This window comes from Lasiosphaeria miniovina, assembly GCF_030549165.1.
Source record: "Lasiosphaeria miniovina strain SMH2392-1A chromosome Unknown B0T26scaffold_7, whole genome shotgun sequence".
In the NCBI taxonomy this organism is placed as follows: Eukaryota; Fungi; Ascomycota; class Sordariomycetes; order Sordariales; family Lasiosphaeriaceae; genus Lasiosphaeria; species Lasiosphaeria miniovina.
In genome coordinates this window covers 2186170-2206406 of record NW_026848226.1, presented here as the reverse complement: position 1 = coordinate 2206406, position 20237 = coordinate 2186170, and the positions used below count along the sequence as shown (strand labels likewise).

Below are 20237 nucleotides of genomic sequence, written 5' to 3'. Positions count from 1 at the left end.
TCCAATAGCTGACTAAAGCCTCTGCTAGTTTCCTTTAAATTGTCAACCATCGTCGCAAGCCTCTCCATTTCGCTAAATTATCAGAGCGTTGGAAATACGCTACAATTATATCACAATATAGCGTCCGCCTGCTATAGATCGCTCATTTCTTTCCACGATACGCCCATTTCTTTCCACGATGCGCCAATTTCCTTCTACGATACGCCTATTTCTTTCCACGATACGCCCACATCTAATACGATCCCTGCTAATACGACCTCCCGTTCCCCATTCGTCGATCCGGAGATATTCAAGGGATTCCTCGCAATACTAAAACCGCTCGACAATTACCAGTGTCGCAGCCCGGTTTACCAGTAACGAAAAGAGGATCGCCAGCACCGCAACCAAGCTTATCAAGCTTAACGAGCTTAACTACAAGGTTGGAAATCTTGACGACAAGCTTGACGACAAGCTTAACGGCAAGCTTTCCAGCATTCAAACCCAGTTTGACACCAAGTTTACCGATATCCACAAGATGATCACCGAACTCAAGAACGAAATTTCTCCATGGAACCTCTTTTAGTTCAAAAGGTTGGGGTGGATGAATATGCAACTTACAGCATTACAACAAAATGGGGCGCCGGGGGTATGTATATCTTGGTTCATTCCCTAACTAATGTCCATGTGATTACTTACTAACAGATAATAGTATATGTATAATGCTGCTTGCGCTTGTGTCGCGATATTGTCCAAGTGGTGCGGGCTTCAAAAGACACTAATTTGGTTTCGCAAGCAGTTTGGTGGTAACGACGGTGGCGATGGTGGCGTCGACAGCGGTGGCGGTGGTGGGGCATGAGGAAGCTAGCTACAGATTCAGCGTGCGAGAGTTCAAACTCCAGCGTGGTTAATAAGGTGACTACCGAGGTGTAGGTATCGTGGCCGGTCCGCATATAACAGCGTAATCGGTATAGATAGCCGTCAATCAGTTCTTATGGATAAGCACCAACTACAGTCACCGCAGACCTACATATAAGCCCCAAATAAGCCCCAAATACGGAGTTTGGGGCCAAAAGTGAAAAGACTCTAGCCCCCTGCTACCTTTCGGGCACCCACCGATCCACGAAACCCCGCCATAGCAGCTTCAACTGACGGCCTTTTTAGCGGTAAAATCGGTACTTTTTGACATAGCCCCCCTTATGTGTAGATTTTTGGCCTTCAACCTAGGTACGTCCTACACCTCGGCTACACCTCGGTAAACCACCACAATTACGTCAAGTTGCAGGCCCGGCCAGCCGAGGTCTTCAAGTCCACACAACATAACGAAAGAAGATCACCACCTTCTATAAACCAGCTTCCATGCTTGCGCATTAGGATGGCTTTGATGATGATGAAGATAGAATTTTGTGTGCACCCAGGGCGGCTACAAGGAGTAGGGCTCGCTTGCTTGTTGACATTCCGGGAGCGTGCAGCACGGTGTTCGCGAATACAACCAAAAAACCCCTAGCATCGCTGTAATTGCATTCTCATATTCCCAGTCATACCCAGCATTTCCTAAATTGTCGTCATCTTGCAGTCCTGGATGCCCCATCATGCTCACCGTCCTTTTTTTATCCGACGCTCACATCTGAAAAGTCAGGCTCCTTGGTCAGCTCTTGTCTGCGCAGCTGATTAGTCGAGGGAGTTCTCAAATACCTGCATATACGGGAGCCTGCCACGGCCTCACCTTGTCTCTGATGCGGAGATTCTGTATGGCTTGGAAGCCACTGCTCAAGTCGCTCCCTATTCTGCTTCTCTCCGACTCGCGACTGATGCTATCGGTTCTGCGTAAACTACCCCCACTGTTGTTACGCTTGTGATCTCCGCTCCGCGAGCCGCTACTACGCTTAGTCGCAATCGACATGGTTTCGTAGCTATCGTTTCTGCTGAGTGGCGGCGAACCTAGCTTCAGGCTCCCAATGCCAAAGTCCCAGCCGCCGTACTGGTGGACGCAGTGGGGTTCCGTGATGCCACAAGAATCCGTCAGGATCTGGTACATCTTGGTTTGCACGTCGTGGGCAGCTGGCCGTTCTGAAGGGTGGAACGACAGCATGCGCTCGACGACATGCAGCATCGGTGCGATGCCCTTGAACACTGCGCCATCCTTCTTCGACGACTCTTTAGCCAGCTGCGTCATCCAGACCTCCACCTGGCCGAGGTTCTTGTGGAAAGATGCATCCGGCACTGCGCCGCCTCGGCCCGGGGTTTTGTGCTTCGCTGCGCGGTGGGTTGCAAACGGCCGTCCCTGCTTCTTGAGCAAGAAGCTCAAGAGCTCAAGTATAACGCAGCCTAGAGAAAAGACATCGGCAGCCTGCGGGTTAAGATGCGGCGTGGGGGCATGCATCATGGCCATCGGACTGGAACTGGTGAGGTCGGTTGGCACGCGGCTGATGGAAAAATTGTGGCTTTCTGGTGAAGTAGACAGCGAAGACATTGTTGCCCTTCGATGGACAGGGCTCGGAGGACCTGACGTTGGCCGGAACCACTGCTCGGGGGCCGCATAGTCGTACGACTCCTTGTCGAAGGTGGTCTTCTCCATCAAACCTTCGGCGTTGAACCGAGAGAAGTCAGCAAAGCCTATCTGATTGTCGTTTGAAAAGAGGATTGTCGACGGCTTGATGTTTCCATGGGAGAGACCCCGGTTGTGGATGAAACATAGCGTATCGACCAGGCAGTGGATCCAGTTCATGACGAGCGCCCTCCGTTTCTGCTTGTCCAAGTTCTTTATCGAGTTCGGCGTCGTGGTTAGAAAGGACTTCAGCGTAAAGTCTGGTGCAGGCGTGAACAGAACATATCCATATCCCTGGAAGATGTACGAACCCCAATACGAGGCCAGATGCTCATTCTGCACGTTCTTGATGCTGTTAACCTCGAACAAGAAATCCTCCTGGCTCAAGTAGTTCAAGCCTTGGCCGGGCCCAACCGGTATCCGACGACGACAAAAGACCATCCCCGGATAGTTCGGAAGCACGACTTTGTCGACATGGTGGCCCTGCCCCGGAGCGAGGGTCTGCTTCTTGTCGACGACATCCAGGGGCACCACCTCGTTGTCCTGGTATATGCTAGTGTCGCCCTTCTGGAGCGGCCGCAGCAGATAGTAGAACTGCCGATAGTAGAACCTCCTCTCAGACTTCTCATCCTTTCCGGGAGTCAGGGCCAGGCGCTCGACCTGATCGAGGGCGATGGGGAGGTCTTCGTCGTCCCACGAGTCGTCGATGACGCCGAAGATCTGGTCAGGGACACCGAGGTCGACGAGGATGAGGAAGATGCGCTTTGCCTTCTCATCGATCCATTCCCAGTACGTGCCGTCTGTGAGACCATCACCAAAACCCAGCGGGCGGTCCAGGCGCTCTATCTCTCCGGGGAGGAGCTGACTGCAGACGAACTCCCGGGTCACGGCGCGATCGATGGTATCTGGATCCCACCACATGTTGGATCGACGTCAGTGACTAAATAATGCGGTTGAGGGTTTCAGGTGCTGCTATTTGCTCGGCGGTCTGCTTGGCACATGGCCTGCTTTTTGATGTGACGAGGGGCGCAAAAGGTTCCAGTGTTGGGCTGGAGTGTTGCATAAGAAGTTGAGGAGTGTAGCCTCAGATAGTGGGAGGCTCTCTCTCCGCAATATATGGAGGGGTGCAAGTGCTGATAACCCGATTCTGGAGTCTTGGGATGGAATGGGGCCACCAAAGTTTCCCCACGGCACAACCACCCGGCTGGGAAATAGGACTAGCAATGAACTGAGGTGGAGAAAGGGCATACATGGAATCGATACGCACTGGCGCATCGGTGCATACGACTCCCACAGAGAAGGCACATTAGGCAACCGACCTAGGTGCTAGGAATGTCCTATCTACCGATCTTGCCTGCCTTGCCTACCTCGGAATCCTCTGCTACCCTACGGCGTGAAAGGCTTTGCAGGGCAGGCGAGACCGAGGCCTTCTCATCATCCCCGCCTGACATTGATATCAGAAGCCCTTGAGAGGCGACGACGAGGGACCATGTGTAAGGCCAGCGGCAGCTCTCATTGGCTAGACCCAAGCGCAGAGATAAGAAAGCTCAACTCTGTGTGGCCCGCCTTGCCAATCGACGGCGAAGCTGCATCAGGCGCCACTTCACGCGGGATGAAAGATTGCTCCTTGGAGCCTGGGATGGTTTTTTTTTTGGCCTTGAAGAACAGCCAGGCTTAGTTCGGCCCCGAGAACACACGATGCAGAGGGCTGCAGCGAACAAGGGTCCGGTCTCCCACCCACATCATGACGCCTGAATACTGATCTGTCGAAGACGCTCGTTCGTATTGATCTGCAGATTGCAGCTTGATTGCGTCTTGGCACTGCTGTTGCCCACCCAAGCTGGGGAAGGCGCGTTGCCGTTCACACCATGGGCACTTGGGACAGCAGCGATGGATAACCCTTAGGCTGGAAGTTGCTTGGGCAGAAGACGGAAAGAGCATGGGGAAGCGACGTGGGGGGCTCTCAGTCGGAGTCCGCAGTCTAACTCCCCTCCTAGCACGGCAAGGACCAGAGCATGCGCGCCACGCAAGGCAAGGACGGATTTCCTTCAAACGTCCTTTTGGGGCCCTCGTGGTGGCCGCAGGATTAATCACCTACTACCGTGTGGTTTTCTTTTCTTTTTGCGGGAAACTTTACATCTCGTTCCGCCAAGGTCGACGTTTAATAATGATGGCGGACGAGCTTGCTGAACAAAATGCTCTGGATTCAGTGGACTGAGCTGTCAAGGCTGACAGGCCGGTCCAATGTTGAGAATGGGAGGTTGAACGCTAACGCCAATATCAAGGCCCCTCACAGAACCTTGAATCAACTTTGTCTTTTTTTCTCTCTGTCGGTTCTTTTTCGTGGGACGGGAAAGGATCCTTCCGGCAAGGCAAGCCACCTCCACCTCCAGGCTTGCCCTCGAGTTTCGGGCGAAAATACCACACCGCCCGTCGTGTGTTGAGGCATTTGTGGCTTCCCGCCCCGTGAACCCTAACGGCTTTGCCGGCCGGCAAGAGCCGGGAAGGAGTCCCACAATCTCCCGTCCTTGACGACGTAGGGATCGAACGGCGGGCTTTGTCTGCGCGAAATTCTTTTGTCTGCAATTATTTACGCACAAAGAGAAATTCCGCCCGATGCAGCGGTTAGTGAGTTTGATCCTTCTGTGGAACGCTGATAATGCAGTATGATATGATATTTAAATCTCTTGAAACTCGTGCACACAGTAATTAACTAATACGCCACATGGGAGTATGGACATGTCGAGGCTTGCGTGTGGACACCCATTTGAGCGTGGATCGCCTGCCTCCTGCACGTCCTTGAGCACATTACCATGTTCTCGGAGCCGCCCAGTGCGACACGACACGCTACATGGCACGCGACCCTGGGAACTCGCAGGGTGGATGGGAACTTGGTGGAAATGAAGGGTGCCGTGATGAGCTGCGTCGTCGGTCGTTTGACCCCTCTTTGGACGATAGAATATCGCCAAACCCCCACCTACCTACAAGCCCACCTAAAGCACGGTTCAGGGGCCGGTCAATGAAGAGGGCGACCCCCGCAAGAAACCCGGCTCCCCATCTTCTCGCATTGTGTGGGGTAGCGAAGTGTAGGTGTGCAAGGTAGGTAAGGTAGATAATGATCAGGAGCCCCAGGGTCTCGAAATCAGCAAACCTCCCAAAATGGTGTCTGGACGCACCGAACATGCATGCATCGACAGACGAAAAGTGTCTCGGCTAAGTCGGCGTCGTACGCTTGCAGCGTCGAGAAGCAGGCCCATCACTTTCCTTATCAGTTGCCCCAGACTCAGACTCGCTGTTGGCAAGATTAGCTTGCTTCAAACCACGCCCACCGTATCCCCGAAGTCGATATCTCCATGCAGTTTCCCGCTGTTGATGGCCTAAAGAGGAGTGCGCGTTGCCTTTTCAAGAATCGATATTTTGTACACGGCTAATATGTCCTTTATAGTATAGTACTTCGTATACTTACACTTACACTTGCATAGGTGGAAGGCTGATGCTCTTCTCTCACTTTGTGTACAGCCCGCCCACCCATATGTATTTTTTGTTTCCGCACTTGACCTCCCAAGTGCATCCAGCACGCGTCATTAAATCCGTTCCTCGTCTCGCAGATATAGCTAGCGCCAGCGCCTGCACGACAGTACTTCTGCTCAGAAGCCCTGTATTAAAACACCGTTCTTTTCACTGTGCCTGGTTCCTTCCCTGCCAATAAAGGTTCGCATAGCCACGTCGAGACCCGCTAGGCTCCTTACCACAGCCTGGATACCCAGCGGGAGCACGTTGTACCATTCAACCCACCGCGCATACAGCGGCATGCCGATGGCCGCGCTGTGGCCGTTGTCGATAGCGCTGATAATCTCCTTGGCGACATCGACGGGCTCGACAACGGGCGCGAGGAAGGCGTTGGGCGTCTGGACGCCATAGAAAAGGGGCGTGCTGAGCTGGCCCGGCGTTACTAACACGGTCCGGATCTGGGGGTGCGTCTCGTGTAGCTCTGCTGCCAGCGACTTGTGCATGGCCGTGATACCCGCCTTGGCGGCCGCGTAGTCGGTCAAGTGCGCGGCACCCAGCTGTCCGATAACGCTGGACACTGTCACCACGGTGCCACCGGACTCACTCCGCGCCATGGCGGGAAGGAATGTCTTGAGTGTGTAGAAGTGGCTGATGAGGTTGGTAGCGAGGCTCTTCTCGACCTCCTCAATTTCCATGTCCAATAGCCGCTTGCCAATGACAATAGCCGCATTGTTGATAAGGACAGTCGGTGTACCAAGCTGCCCGTCTTCGTGTCAGCCAGCGTTGCCGTAATGCTGGGCAGGAGTAAAACAAATGCTTGGGTCGGGGGAAAACTCACATCTCTCTCAATCTCGGCCGCAACACGAGCTACCTGGGCCTTGTCCGTCACGTCGCACTTGTAATATGTGACGCCGCGCGCCTCCCCAGACTCCATCTCCTGAACGTCCAGCACAGCCACGGTGGCGCCGCGCATGCCATAGACCTCGGCAACCAGCAAGCCGAGCCCACTAGCGCCGCCCGTAATGACGATGACCTCCTCGCTCAGGTCCACCTCGCGCGGCATGCCAAATGCCAGCCGGTTGTTGATGGCATTGAGTATCCAGGAGAGCGATATAAGCGAGGCCCATCCGATCGACACCAGCATCGGAGTGGCGTCCCAGTACATGTTCTGCGCTCGGAAGCAGAGCGGGATGATCCATGCAACAAACGGGTGGAAGAAGCTCGTCTTGAGCACCTTGATGAACATGTCGATCGACAGCGGCGCGAACCACGAGTCGCGCTGCGGCGGGGTCGTGTAACGAGCGTTCATCTTGGGCGGTTTAATTCGTTCTTGTCTTCGTCTTCGTCTTAATTGTAGCCGGCGTCGGCCGAGTCTCTCGAAAGGAAAAGGAGGCGGAACAGGGGCGCGAAATACAGCCGGAGATCTTTGGGATATGCCGAGGCGTCTAGAAGGAGAATAAGAGAAGCAAGCTGTTCGCTCGTCGCGCGTCGAGTACAGTCAGAAATGCCAAGGTTCTTCGCCGTCTCGTCGTCTAATCAGCAATGAAGAGAAATGGAGGAGAAAATCTTCAGACGAGGCAGCTTCAGGAGGTTTTAAAAAGAAAAGAGGACGACGGTGTAAGGGACACAACTCCCACATCGAAGTCTAGAGCTCCCTGTGACAGAGGTTGAAACGCGCTCGGTCCAAGCGCTGGACCCCTGACATGTTTCAATTCGAGAAGGGCAGCCAATCCCCGGAAGCGCGTGCTGCGGCACCAAAAAAAGGGTTTGGAGGGGCAACTAACCACCAACTTGGCACCAGGCGCTGCCTATCTTCTTAAGCGTGAAATGAAGCTGTTGAAGGATAGCATCCCAACTGCTTGGAATTTGCGGCTCTGCAGCGGCACGTCTTCCTCATCCGTCGAGATCGGATCACGGCGCCGCTCCAACAAATTGCATATACCTTGGCGAATTTGTATAGACATCGCTCCTGCTCGGGAAGAGCATGAGTCTTGCGATCCCTCCCCCTAATTCCGCAGCGGCGGCGCAGAAGCAGAAGCAACAGCAAGCATCATCAGCAGCATAGCAAGCAGCGAAAATTGGCGGATAATGGATAATAATAGCAGCTCGATCGAGCCCTTGATACCCCGCGCCCCCGAGGCCGGCCATCATGACACGGGCGAGGAAGAAGATGTTGACGTGCGGGTCGCTGTCGACACCTCCGAGACCCAGGGCGCTGATGCGCTGGGGAAGGAGTTGGGCACTTCGCCGGGGCTGTTCATCTGGCTCCTCACGTTTTCGGCCGGCATAAGCGGCCTACTGTTCGGATGTGGGTTCCCATTCTTTTCAGTCCCTACTTTACCCTAGTCTATTCCGTCGCAAAGAGGAGGGTTTTCGGTCCCAAAACATGAGAGGAAAACGGGAATGCTAAAGGCAAGGCTCCCTTTGTGAAACCCCAGACGACACGGGCGTCATCTCGGCGACTCTGGTGTCCATCGGCACCTCCCTGTCCGGCAGGCCGTTGTCGTCGCTGGACAAATCGGTCATCACGTCGTGCACGTCGCTATTTGCGCTGCTGGTGTCGCCGTTCGCCTCGGTGCTGGCCGACTCGCTGGGGCGCAAGCGCGTGATCCTGGCCACGGACTGCCTCTTCGTGGTCGGCGCCGCCGCGCAGGCGCTGAGCTCGACCGTGGCGGGCATGGTCGCCGGCCGCTCCATCGTCGGCGCCGCCGTCGGCGCCGCCAGCTTCGTCGTGCCGCTGTACATAGCGGAGCTCGCTCCCGCGGCGTTTCGCGGCAGGCTGGTGACCATGAACGTCGTCTTCATCACCCTGGGCCAGGTAGTCGCGTATGTTGTCGGGTGGATCTTTGGGCAGTATGCGAGCGAGGCGACTGCCTGGCGGTGGATGGTCGGCCTGGGAGCCCTTCCTGCCTTTGTTCAGGCCTGCATTCTTTTCCTGATGCCCGAGTCCCCTCGGTGGCTGATGAAGGCCGGGCGGTCGGCGGAGGCAAGATCGGTCATTGAGCGAGTTGTCGGTGGTGGGCCCAGCTCGTCAAGGCAGGTCGATGCTACTTGGAAAGACATCGAGGCCAGAGTCAGGGAGGAAGAGCTCGAGAGGAGGGCCCGCAATCGGCATAGAACTGGGCGGCGACTATGGCTCGACTCTTTGGGCGAACTCTTGAGGATCCGCAGAAACCGGCGGGCTCTGGCAATCGCTTGCCTGCTTCAAGGTCTCCAGCAGCTCTGTGGATTTGTAGGTTCTCCCTGTGTAATTTTTGAAAGGGCCATTGGTGCACATGTGCTAACAATCACGGCGTATAGAACTCGCTCATGTATTTCTCGGCTACTATCTTCACGCTCCTTGGGTTCCCAGTACCCACCCTCACGTCGCTGGTGGTGGCAGTGACGAACTTCGCATTCACCATGGCTGCGCTCCTCTTGATTGACCATATTGGAAGGAGATGCATTCTCCTGTGGTCAATTCCCTTCATGGTGGCAGGTTTGCTTTTTGCGGCATATGGCTTCTCCTTCATCACGCTATCGGCCGAACTAGAGTCCGGCATGCTGGGAGCAACCCGACCAGCGCAAGGCGCGGCGATACTGATCTTGGTCAGCATCATGACGTACGTCGCCGGATACGCCATCGGCCTCGGTAATGTGCCGTGGATGCAGAGCGAGCTGTTCGCCCTCAATGTGCGGTCGTTGGGGAGCGGCATAGCGACGGCGACCAACTGGGGCGCCAACTTTGTCATTGGGCTGACGTTTCTGCTCCTGATGGACGCCCTCACTCCGTCGTGGACGTTTGTGCTCTATGCCGCGATCTGCGTTGCTGGGTACGGCTTGATCTGGGGTTTCTATCCCGAGACCACAGGGCTGACTCTAGAAGCTGCGGCGAGGCTTCTGGAAGACGACAATTGGGGAGTTCGCCGGCCGCCGGGCTAAGTAACCCGGGGTTCATATCGTGCCACAATGTGCTACAGCGCTAGCTCTGGTAACCGAACCGCGGATACGTAATTCGCCATTCCGTACAGATGGCGTGTCAACAGCTTTGTACACCATTGTACACCACGAAATACTGAGTCATGGCAACTGACTATGGTGCGTTCCTGGGTACTGAGTATGGAGTATCTGCTCACCTTGTTTGCCTTATGGAGAAGAGACGGCTATGGACGGAAATTCGCGGCATATGGTTTATACGAACGGGACAGCAATTGCGATCCCAGCCTAGCTGGCGGAGGCGGAAATGCTGTGATGCAGTTTCAAGGATCAGCCCATGAGACAATTCCACATGGTTTCCACATGGCAAGGAGAATCCCACTTTGACACAAGCTAGACTCCAGACCAACGTCAATGCGAGCCGGATTTAGTTCAAAGTCGAAAATCAAGGAGCGGCCGCTAACTTGGCGGAACTCCGCTTTCCAATGTTGTTGTTGTTGGTCTAATCTGAATTTGACATGGAGTGGCTGCGCCTCGGGAAAAAAAAAAAGAGGATTTCGTTTGACATCGGTAGTCGGAGGATCGGCAGTGCGATGGGACGATGGATGGTCGGCCTCCCAACTCATCTTAACGCCGTGCTTTTGCCTCAATTCGCCGCAACACGGGGTTTAGGGTGACGCTCGACATAGTGCTGCGCCGTGGTAACTCGGGTGCCCCGAGCCCGCCAAGCCCGCCTCACGTCTGCGTCAGCGGCGGGAAGAGCCGAGTGAGCTCTCCAAGGCTCTTTTAAACCCGGGTATTCCGTAGCGAAAGTTTCGGTATGTCTCCCTTTTCTTGCACAACGGACGTAAGCTTCTATTTCGTACTCCGGCTGGAATTATTACGGAATACAGAATACTATTCGGTAATTTCAGTACGAAGTACACATCGTGGGCCTCGGCGTATAACTGTACGGGGCTTACGATTACTACACTATATTTGCACAGCAGCACAGCTAGCGCGGTGCCGTGTCACATAGGGGCTGAGTAACGGCATGCTCGAGGTCTTACCATTCAGGGTGATATAACTGCAATTGGCATGCTGAAGGGAATTTATTGCTCCCGAGTCCCCCAGCACCGTTGCCGTGCGTCATTATACCAATCTGACTAAGGCAAGCGAAAGGAAGCTACCGAGGTAGATACGCGGGCTTGACAGGATGCAGTGGAGCTCCTCACAGAAAGCTCCAAATATTGATCAGTACGGATACTGTCAACAGATGAGTGGATAATCCACAGAGCAGCGCATGCAATGCAAGGTGAGGAAGCTGCAGGGCCGATTTATGCCAAAACACCTTACTCAGGTGTTCACAATTCACATGTATTGAAGTACGGATACGCACATATCCAATGCACCAAACAAAGGCGGGGAGGAAGGGGCAAAGAAAACTGGATCTAATGACATATGACGGGGCTTGGCGAGGAAGATCCTGGCGAGAGCTGCTTGCTACGGGCCCGTGGATCAAAGATCGAAAAACGCGAGTGCCGACATCCGAAGGTCGCCTCGCCTCTATGGACCCGAGCTTGCGAAGGATTGAAAATTTCATTTCCATGATTACCACGTTTTCACACCTCTCTCTGTTTCGTTCGCCTGCTTTCCGTGGGACGAACATCTATCTGTACACGTACCGGGAAGCGGGAACAAGCTGTTAAATACTTTTACCTTGTTTGCATCCTCAATTGGAAGCTCCAATCCCCCCTCTCCCGTCCCCGCCTTCCCAACCACAATCACCCGTCCGTCACTTACTCACTCCCCGCAGACAGGAGGAACAGAGAAACCCTAAATCGACCTATCCCACCTTCGCTTGGGTCGTTTCTTTCTGGTTCCTGCAGCGCAGCTTGGGCTACCTTGTCTTGCCTTGCACACATTGGATCACATATATAATACTTCCGACCCGCGAAACTGTTGTGCCGGACTTCCCTGTCTAGCAACTACTTTTTTATTATTAAACCCTCCACAGCGCCCCCCTTTCTCTCCAATCCGTCGTCTCTACTTCCATATTAGTAGTGCTAAGTGTGTTGATATATACGCAACTTGCCTACATATATATACCTTATATATATATATATATATATATATATATACTTTTTGTTTTAGTACACACAACGCAATACGGCCAAGAAAGATAAAGGGGGGCAATTCCACCCACCGCCTGATCAGGCCCCGAAACAGGCGTCATGACTCTCGACGAAGTCGACCGTGAGCTCGAGGCGGCCGAGCGCGATGCCTCGCCGCACATGTTCCCCCAACGACGAAGCGAGGAGATTGAGAGGGTGATATCGGCATCGTCGGTCTCGACAGCGTCGTCATCCGAGACCGGGGGCGCGGTACGGCGCGGGGGCTTGTCGTCGTCGGCGGCAAGCGGCCTCGGCGCCATGAGCCGTGTTTCCACCCAGAGAGACCTCGAGCGCCATCCCACCGAGCTGAGCCGCATCCACACGGCGCGGAGCCAGCACAGCGCCACCGTCGGCAGGGACCCCAGGAGCAGAGAATCCAAGAAGCCGCTGCCCTCCTTCGGCGCCGGCAAGCCCTACCCGCCCATGCTCCAGGACCGCGAAGACTACGTCGTCGAGTTCGACGGCCCTGACGACCCGTTGCACGCCCAGAATTGGCCCTTGAACAAGAAGTGTGTCCTATTTTTCTCTCTGTTTTTCTCTCTAGCCCCTTGGTCGAACAGACACTGACACACGTCTCTCTAGACTCGTTACTGCTGGCGTGCTGGGTTACACTACTTTGACAGCTGCCTTTGGGTCGAGCATCTTCTCGGCCGCCACTCGTGCCGTTGCTGCTACCTTTGGCGTGTCGTCTGAGGTGGCCCTGCTGGGTGTGTCTTTCTACGTCCTCGGTTTTGCCACGGGCCCGACGCTGTGGGCTCCTCTATCGGAGCTGAGGGGCCGCCGCCTGCCGCTTCTCATCGCCATGTTCGGCTTCTTCATCTTCAACATCGCCACGGCCGTGGCCAAGGATCTGCAGACGGTCCTTATCGGCCGCTTCTTCGCCGGCTTCTTTGGCGCCTGCCCCTTGGCCGTCGTGGCCGCTGTCTTCTCGGACATGTTTGACAATCGGACACGGGGTATCGCCATCACGCTCTTCTCCATGGCCGTCTTCACCGGCCCGCTGCTCGCGCCCTTCGTCGGCGGCTTCATCGTCGAGTCGTACCTAGGCTGGCGCTGGACCTCGTACATTGTCGCCATCATGGGCGCCGTTGCCTTTGTGCTCGACGTCATCTTCCTCGAGGAGACGTACCCGCCCGTCATCTTGGTCAGCAAGGCCTCGGAGCTGCGCCGCCGTACCCTGAACTGGGGCATTCACGCCAAGCAGGAGGAGATTGAGGTCGACCTCCGCGAGCTCATCACGAAGAACTTCTCACGCCCGATGCGGCTGCTCTTCACTGAGCCCATCGTCACCCTGCTGTCCATTTACATGGCCTTCATCTACGGCCTGCTGTACCTTTTCCTCACGGCATACCCCTTTGTTTTCCAGGGCGTGCATCACTTCAACGCCGGCCAGTCGGGCCTTACCTTTTTGTATGTGTTTCTTTCCTCATACGTAGTTACATCAGCATATTTGCTAACATAGAAAACTAGCGGCATGATTCTCGGTCAAATTCTTGCCGGCATTAGTGTCCTGCTTCAGCAGCCGTGGTACCAGCGCAAGCTGGCGGCCAACAACGGCATCCCAATTCCCGAATGGAGATTACCGAGCGTCATTGCGGGCGGCGTGTCATTCGCAGCCGGTCTGTTCTGGTTCGGGTGGTCTGGGTACCGTGCCGACGTGCACTGGATCGTGCCCACGCTGTCAGGCATCCTGTCGGGCTTCGGCCTCATGTCCATCTTCCTCCAGTCGCTCAACTATCTGGTCGATGCCTATCTCATGTTGTACGTTACTCTCCCACACATCAAGACTTAATCTCCCCCTTGTCATGCATAAAATGCTAACCCACACGGTAACAACAGCGCCGCATCTGCCATCGCCGGCAACACCTTCCTGCGCTCCCTCGCGGGCGCCGGATTCCCTCTCTTCTCTACATACATGTTCGACGGCCTGGGCATCCAGTGGGCGTCAACGCTGCTGGGTGCCGTGGCCGTCGTGCTCGTCCCCATCCCCGTCATCTTCTACATGTACGGCCACCGCATCCGTGCCAAGAGTGCCTTCGCGCCGACCGCGCCCCCCGGCGTCCATCCGCTGGCCGCCGTCGCCAACGACCGAGACAGCAACACGGCCCACAACACTTCAGACGGCGCCGTTGACGCGGCCGCCGAGAAGGAGGCTGCTGCAGGCGATGCGAACAGCGCCGCGGTCCCCAAGAAGGCCGGCAGGAATGAGCCTGGCAATGCTGTCTGATCATATACCCTCACATAGGCATGCTTGGTATACACCAACCAGATAGGAGAATGATAAGGGGGGAAAAAGGAGACTGACGGCTGGCGTCATCAGTCAGCTAAGCAAGCCTTTTTATTTTAGTTTCTTGCGGTATCTACATTCTGCTATCATAGATGCGAGAGAGAGAGAAAAGAAAAGGGGAGGGAGGATAAATACCCTGGCCAGCGGCGTTTTTGTTTTGTTTTTCTCTTGTTCATATATTTTGTGGCTTGCAAAGCATGCATGCTTGCTCAAGCGTCTTCAATGCATATTCCGTATCCTGGATATAATTAATTATTAATTAACTTTTTTTCTGAGAGGAAAAATGAAAAATAAAAGTAGCATAAATGGCATAGAGACTAGCAGCAGTACCACATGAAGTGAAAAATAGTGATTTCCACAATTTGGAGTTCGGCGAATCGTATTGACGAAGTCAGGCTATCTTTTTATAACCCCTACCAGCCAGCCACCGATATAGTAAGAAGTCGATGGCTCTCGTCTTTTAACGTGCATGGCAGACAGCCGATGGGCGTTGGGACCATCTCGCCAAATAGAGCACGCGCTGGGCTGGACTCAACACGGGCCTGGGCGACAGGGCATACGGCAACAAATCTCGGCCATGCACTTGCGAGTCTCCTTTCATTCATCCTTTCAACACAGGCGAATAGTTTGGTAGCAGTATCATGTGACGATCCTGCAATTTACCTGATAGCCGTAACAGCTCCGCCCTGGTGAAATTACGGTGTTGGTAATAGCTGCTAAGTGACTACCTGTGGTTTTTAGCTTTTGGCTTGGTAAAAGCATATAATCGGGCGAACTGGGACTACCGTATATACCTGTCTTCTATTGTATAGAAGTAGTACAAGGTAGAGCAGATGGTAAATGTTAAAACACTTTCTCTGGGCTGCGAGAGTTCACGCTCAATAAACGTAACAAGATAGGCAGATAGGCCGTTGAATAATCAAGCACGCTGCCGTGAGAAGACATAGCTAATTACCTTACATATACAAACAAACAATGCCCTAACAGAGCTAATCAGCGATATCCAATATCGCTAATCCTCACACATTGGCCGCGTATTCTAGCCGCCGTAGTAGTGTAGCCTCCGCTTCGTCGAGTTGCCGCGAACATGACTTGCGGTGTTAGGCAGGTCGGCGCACCTCTCTAAGCTGCCGGATCTGATTTCTATAGCTCAGAGGCTGCTTTAGAGATACTTCCCAAGTCCAGACATATCAGATAGGCCCGCCGGCTTTGGTGCTAGATCGGAGGCGATAGGGGCAGGGACTGGATCGGAGGCGTCAGGGGTGGGGGGCCCCAAAAGAGTTTTTCGTCTTGCGGCCTCCTTGAAGAAGTCGCCCCAGCCGCGGATGGACGGTTTGACAGACTCTGATGGCTGCTCTGGAACACGGGGGTTGAGACGTGAGCCTGATCCAACAGCTGGTGTGGCATTTCCACGACTCAATGGGACTGTGGAGGATTCGGAGCTCTTTCGTCGCCTTGCCGCCGTTTCCCTGAAAAAGTTCTCCAGTCTACCAATGGAAGGGTTAACAGGCTCCGGTGGCTGGATGGCGTTAGGATTGTGATGTGGGACTGGCAGAAGCCCAGGACTATTTTCTCGTCTTGCAGACGCCTCCCTAGAGTTGCCCTCTGTGCAAAGGAACGGATTGGCGGGCTCTGGTGGCTGCTGGAGAACCACAGACTGTAAACGATGGCTTCGCCCTAAAATCCGTCTGGCAATTCCACGTCTTAATTCGGCCGGGCGTGACAGTCGAGTTCCAAGTCGAGCATCATTGAACGTTCCTGGCCCTCCACGAGAGACTGAACGATAGTTCCCGCCGCGGACAGGACCCTATCCTGACAGGCGGGGATGATGAATTCCGGGGGAAAGACCGCTACTATCGGTTTGCAGTGCTTTCCGTACCTAGCGAAAATTGATGACAGCAAGCTACATAGCGTCAGCGATAGGGAACCGGAAAATAGAAGGATGTAAACTTACACGGCTGTTGGCGCCGTAGACGAGCTTCTTTCCCTCGGAATCCCATCCCAGACACGGCGTGAACTCCTCATCTGACTCGGGGGGAACCTTTGGGCTCTGCCAGCCGGGATGTGGGACCCTAGTCCAGCTAGCTCTGGGCATGGCGTGATCGCCTACCTTCCAAATCAATACCCTATCGCTCGTTGCCCCAGCAATAAAAGCTCCATCAGGAGTCATTGAGAGGGCGAGCACCGAATGCGTCATGGTCATGGAATACTTAGGTCGGTTGTCCGAACTGTGCACGTTCCAGATGCATATGGCGCCGTCTTCTCCGCCCGAAGCCAGCAGCCTCTCATTGTCAGGAGCGTCTGATTGCAGTGGTTGCCACTGCAGAGTAGTAATCACACCAATGTGTGCGGAAATGGAGCGGCGTTGGCCGGCCTCATTCCAAATCTGTAGAATGCTATCAGGACCACGCTCGCTCTGCAATCATGAGGCGGAATACTTACGTCAATGTGACCCTTGTCACTGGCCGTGGCGATCAGCCCACCACGCCAGTCAAACTGTACATGGCTAAAGGCCTCTTCGCTCCCCGTGGCGAAAGCCCTGCCAGGCGTAATACCCTGCCCCTGGACATGGCGGAGGCTAATCAGAGTATCGCCTCCGCAGAGGATGAAGTCCGTATCGCTGATCCAGGTCGCATCAAGCGCATCGGCGTCTAGGTTGTGAGCTTCAACGAGATGCGAGATGGAGTTGCCAGTCGAGGCGGAGAATATCGTGATCAGACTGCTGCTTTTCTCGGGGCTGATGCCGAGGATGAGGTCGTTGTTGGGATTCCAGCGCAGCTTGATGACGGGCGACTCGAGGCCCTCGAAACGGTGTGAGTTGGTACCATCACGTCCCCAGATAGTGATGCGCGCCTTGCTGCCGATATCGATCGACATTGCAATGGCGTCGCCGCTCCAGTTCCAGGCCATGGCGGACACGGTTGCGTTCTTGGGTACATCGGGCTCGACCAGGTTCATGAAGGGGCGGCTGACACCAGCGTCGCTCACGTGACCGAGCATGCCCTCTCTATCCGACGACTCTAGGGCGGCTCCACGCGCATCGATAGTCCAAACGCGGGCTAGCGCATCGGTGCCGGCAGCCGCCAAGATGGATGGGTCTTGGGGGTTCCACTCGCAGAGCAGTACAAGAGGGTTTTCGCTAGCTCGGGCGGGCGACGCTTCAGAAGCCTCGTCGACGCCCAGGCGCAAAAACACGGTTTCCTGCGTGAGCTCGTGCACCTTGTCGACTTGCGTGCCCTGGTCGGGGCCCTCTGTGTGCGGCAGCGGCGATGCGGCTTGCTCGCCTTCCAGCGGTGACGGATAGGCGTGGTTGTTGTCAATGTCCATTGGGGTAGCTGAATCGGCCCCGTTTTCATGACCGTTGCTCAGTCTCTGCCGCTTAGCAGGGGACGCATTGGGCAATGCGTGATGCTGCCTATCAACTGGGCGCTTTCGCGGGTTCTCAAACTCCTCCGGCTCTGGCTCTGGGTCCGCCTCGGCCTCTGCATCAGCGTCGGCATCTGACTCGTCGTCCTCTTCTTCAATGTCGTCTTCTCCATCTTTGTGTGCGGGCTCGAATTTCAGCGGCCCAAACACCCCCCGTGAAGTCTCGGCCGTTGCCGGCACACCACGAGACACCTGCTGCACCCAAAATGTCAGTACCCCGGCACTGCACTGGTGCACTGCGGCTGCCCAGAAAAGCCAGCGCATCACCGTCCCACCCTGCCCTGCCCCAGACGGGTGCAGCGACGAGACGGGGCAAAAATGAGATGAGGCAAAAGCGGGCAAGTAGAATTGATGCAACTTATCGTACCTGTTCGGCGAACTGTCTTTGGTAGCTCTCGTAGATGAGGCCCTCCTGCAATAGACCGACTAGTGCATAGTTGCTGACATGAGGCGCGAAATCAAAATGCCTATGAGGCGCGCGGATCCGCCACTCTTTTTGAAGGTGGGCGGCTGTCTCTCGATAATCTGAAATACGGCGGGAGCAGCGCAGCGTGCCGGTCAGTCAGTCTCGAAATCCACCCCATCACAAAAAGCGAAGCGACACGGACAATCAGGCGGCCGTGGACACACGGCAGCACTAAAGACCGGAAAAGGGTGACAAAAACTTACTTGATTCGAGTAGATACCTGAAATGAAGGCAGAGCAAGAAGCAGGGCAGACGGGTTAGCAATCCAAAGGTACCTCAAATCTCAAATCTTGGCCGTGGTTGGAGGGCGGGCAAAACAACGAACCTCCAGACGAGAAAGTTTACTCGATCCGTGTCGAGCAGTTCCTTCATGGTCGATGCTCAGCAGTCGGCAGATGGAGAGCGACGCGGCGGGATCAGTGCTGCTGCTGCTGCTATCTTTTTACGGGCGCGTCTGCGATGGCCTGCGAACGAGAGCACCTTAGTTTGGTGGTTTTGGCTTTCGGTTTGGTGTTTGAAGGATGAAGAAAAGGAACCTCGAAAGTGCAAGGTTGAGATTTGGTGCACACTTGCCCGCCCGCCACCCAGACCCCCGTCAAGTCCAGCCCAGGGCGGGTTCGGTCCAGCGAGGTGTCCCCACACCCACCAGCCTCTGGGCAACAGCCTAACCTAGCATGCTCCAGTGGGTGCTGGCCCTGTGCGTGCGTGCGTGCGTGCATGTGTTTAGGCGAGCGACTAAACAGGGAAAAGCTAAGGTACCTGGGTACCTACGGCGCTAGCCCGAAGCTGGAGAAAGCACACCCCAGCACGCCTCCGGAGTAGCAACTGCAAGCCCGCCCGCCATGTCATGGAGCAGCAGCAAAGGTGAATGACTGTGAGCCAGCCGCGGCAGCCAACAGCAGCGCCCAAAACGCGCGGGAAAAAGAGGCTGCCACCACAAGGCCGGCTTGGAGGGGAGACGTACCCCTGTCGGTACCTCTAATTCGAAACAGCGCCCACCAATCGACCAAGTACACTGTTCTTCAGGGCTTGAGAGTAACGAATCTGGGATGTACCTTTTTTGCCTCAATCACAGCACAGCGCTCCAACGCTCAGGTTCCTCCCCGTCATATGACTGACGGCACGAGCAGCCGAGCGTCGGGTTCCCAGGCCCAGCTAGGGATTTATTTCTTCGGGAACAACATTGGATGCTTCAAGACTGCCTGACATGCACGTTATGGATCTAACCCCCTCCCAAAAATGACCGGCTTCTTCGCTGCTGCAGGTTGTCTCGTTGCTGCCGATCTAGTGCACGCACATGTGCGAAACTAGATGTTGCAGGCAGACGGTATACTACCTTAGTATTTCTTCGAACTTTCAAGTTAGGCCGAGGAAGATGGAATGGAAGACACTCTGTCCACGAATATTAGATGTTTATCGGAGTGAAGCTTCCTTTGCCATTAGTCTAGAACAGCAGGCAGTGTAAGATGATCTATTCCGTCTTTTGACGGCGGGGAATGCATCCATACTTTAGGTTGGGCCAGGAAAAGGCAACTTATGCCAAGGCAAGGTATGTACTTTTGGTCAGCCCGTAGAGTCGAACCTCGATGCCTTATATCAAACTTGGGCATCCCATATTAGCACCGTAGTACGGATACGTATGTACACACGTTTCCCCCCGTACCGTACTAGAGCCAACCACTGACATTCAACTACTCTAGATCATTCCCACCACCGCTTACGTATCGTCAAACGTCCCGCTCCGTCTCTTGCTTGCATTATGTCGGACGTCAACCTAAAAAGTGACTGATGATCTAGAATAGTTTGCTTAGGTGCGCAAAGGAAAAACCAAGGCACCAGACCACCCCCCCCCCCCCCCCCCCCTGCACACCCTCTAAAATTTCCACTACGACTGTACGCGTAAATCCGATGCCAAATTATAAAGACCGGGGGGGATCTGCAATTCATGCGAGCGCA

At 54.8% G+C, this 20237-nt stretch overlaps 5 protein-coding genes across 5 annotated transcripts; 2 read left to right on the top strand and 3 right to left on the bottom strand.

The window, feature by feature from the left end:
• Positions 1–1319: 1319 nt before the first annotated feature.
• B0T26DRAFT_726996 (protein kinase) lies at positions 1320–3810 on the bottom strand. The gene has a single exon (XM_060442836.1). It carries the CDS (start codon positions 3443–3445, stop codon positions 1664–1666), a length of 1782 nt encoding a protein of 593 aa, XP_060291627.1. The 5' UTR covers positions 3446–3810; the 3' UTR covers positions 1320–1663.
• A 2361-nt stretch (positions 3811–6171) lies between these two features.
• Positions 6172–7343, bottom strand: B0T26DRAFT_743765 (uncharacterized protein; the record flags this gene model as incomplete). The annotated part of the gene is made up of 2 exons (XM_060444307.1): positions 6172–6792; positions 6873–7343. The coding sequence occupies 2 exons, from the start codon at positions 7341–7343 to the stop codon at positions 6172–6174; spliced, it is 1092 nt and encodes a 363-aa protein (XP_060291626.1).
• A 779-nt stretch (positions 7344–8122) lies between these two features.
• On the top strand, positions 8123–9955 carry B0T26DRAFT_743764 (general substrate transporter; the record flags this gene model as incomplete). The annotated part of the gene is made up of 3 exons (XM_060444306.1): positions 8123–8342; positions 8473–9266; positions 9335–9955. 3 exons carry the CDS (start codon positions 8123–8125, stop codon positions 9953–9955), a joined length of 1635 nt encoding a protein of 544 aa, XP_060291625.1.
• Positions 9956–11880: 1925 nt separating this feature from the next.
• On the top strand, positions 11881–14734 carry B0T26DRAFT_459504 (major facilitator superfamily domain-containing protein). Its single transcript, XM_060435144.1, has 4 exons — positions 11881–12611; positions 12685–13512; positions 13573–13863; positions 13942–14734. Exons 1-4 carry the CDS (start codon positions 12163–12165, stop codon positions 14327–14329), a joined length of 1956 nt encoding a protein of 651 aa, XP_060291624.1. The 5' UTR covers positions 11881–12162; the 3' UTR covers positions 14330–14734.
• A 1365-nt stretch (positions 14735–16099) lies between these two features.
• B0T26DRAFT_459458 (WD40-repeat-containing domain protein) lies at positions 16100–18240 on the bottom strand. Its single transcript, XM_060435143.1, has 3 exons — positions 16832–18240; positions 16344–16775; positions 16100–16292 (listed from the first exon to the last, which is right to left on the bottom strand). The coding sequence occupies exons 1-3, from the start codon at positions 18077–18079 to the stop codon at positions 16269–16271; spliced, it is 1704 nt and encodes a 567-aa protein (XP_060291623.1). The 5' UTR covers positions 18080–18240; the 3' UTR covers positions 16100–16268.
• Positions 18241–20237: the final 1997 nt, after the last annotated feature.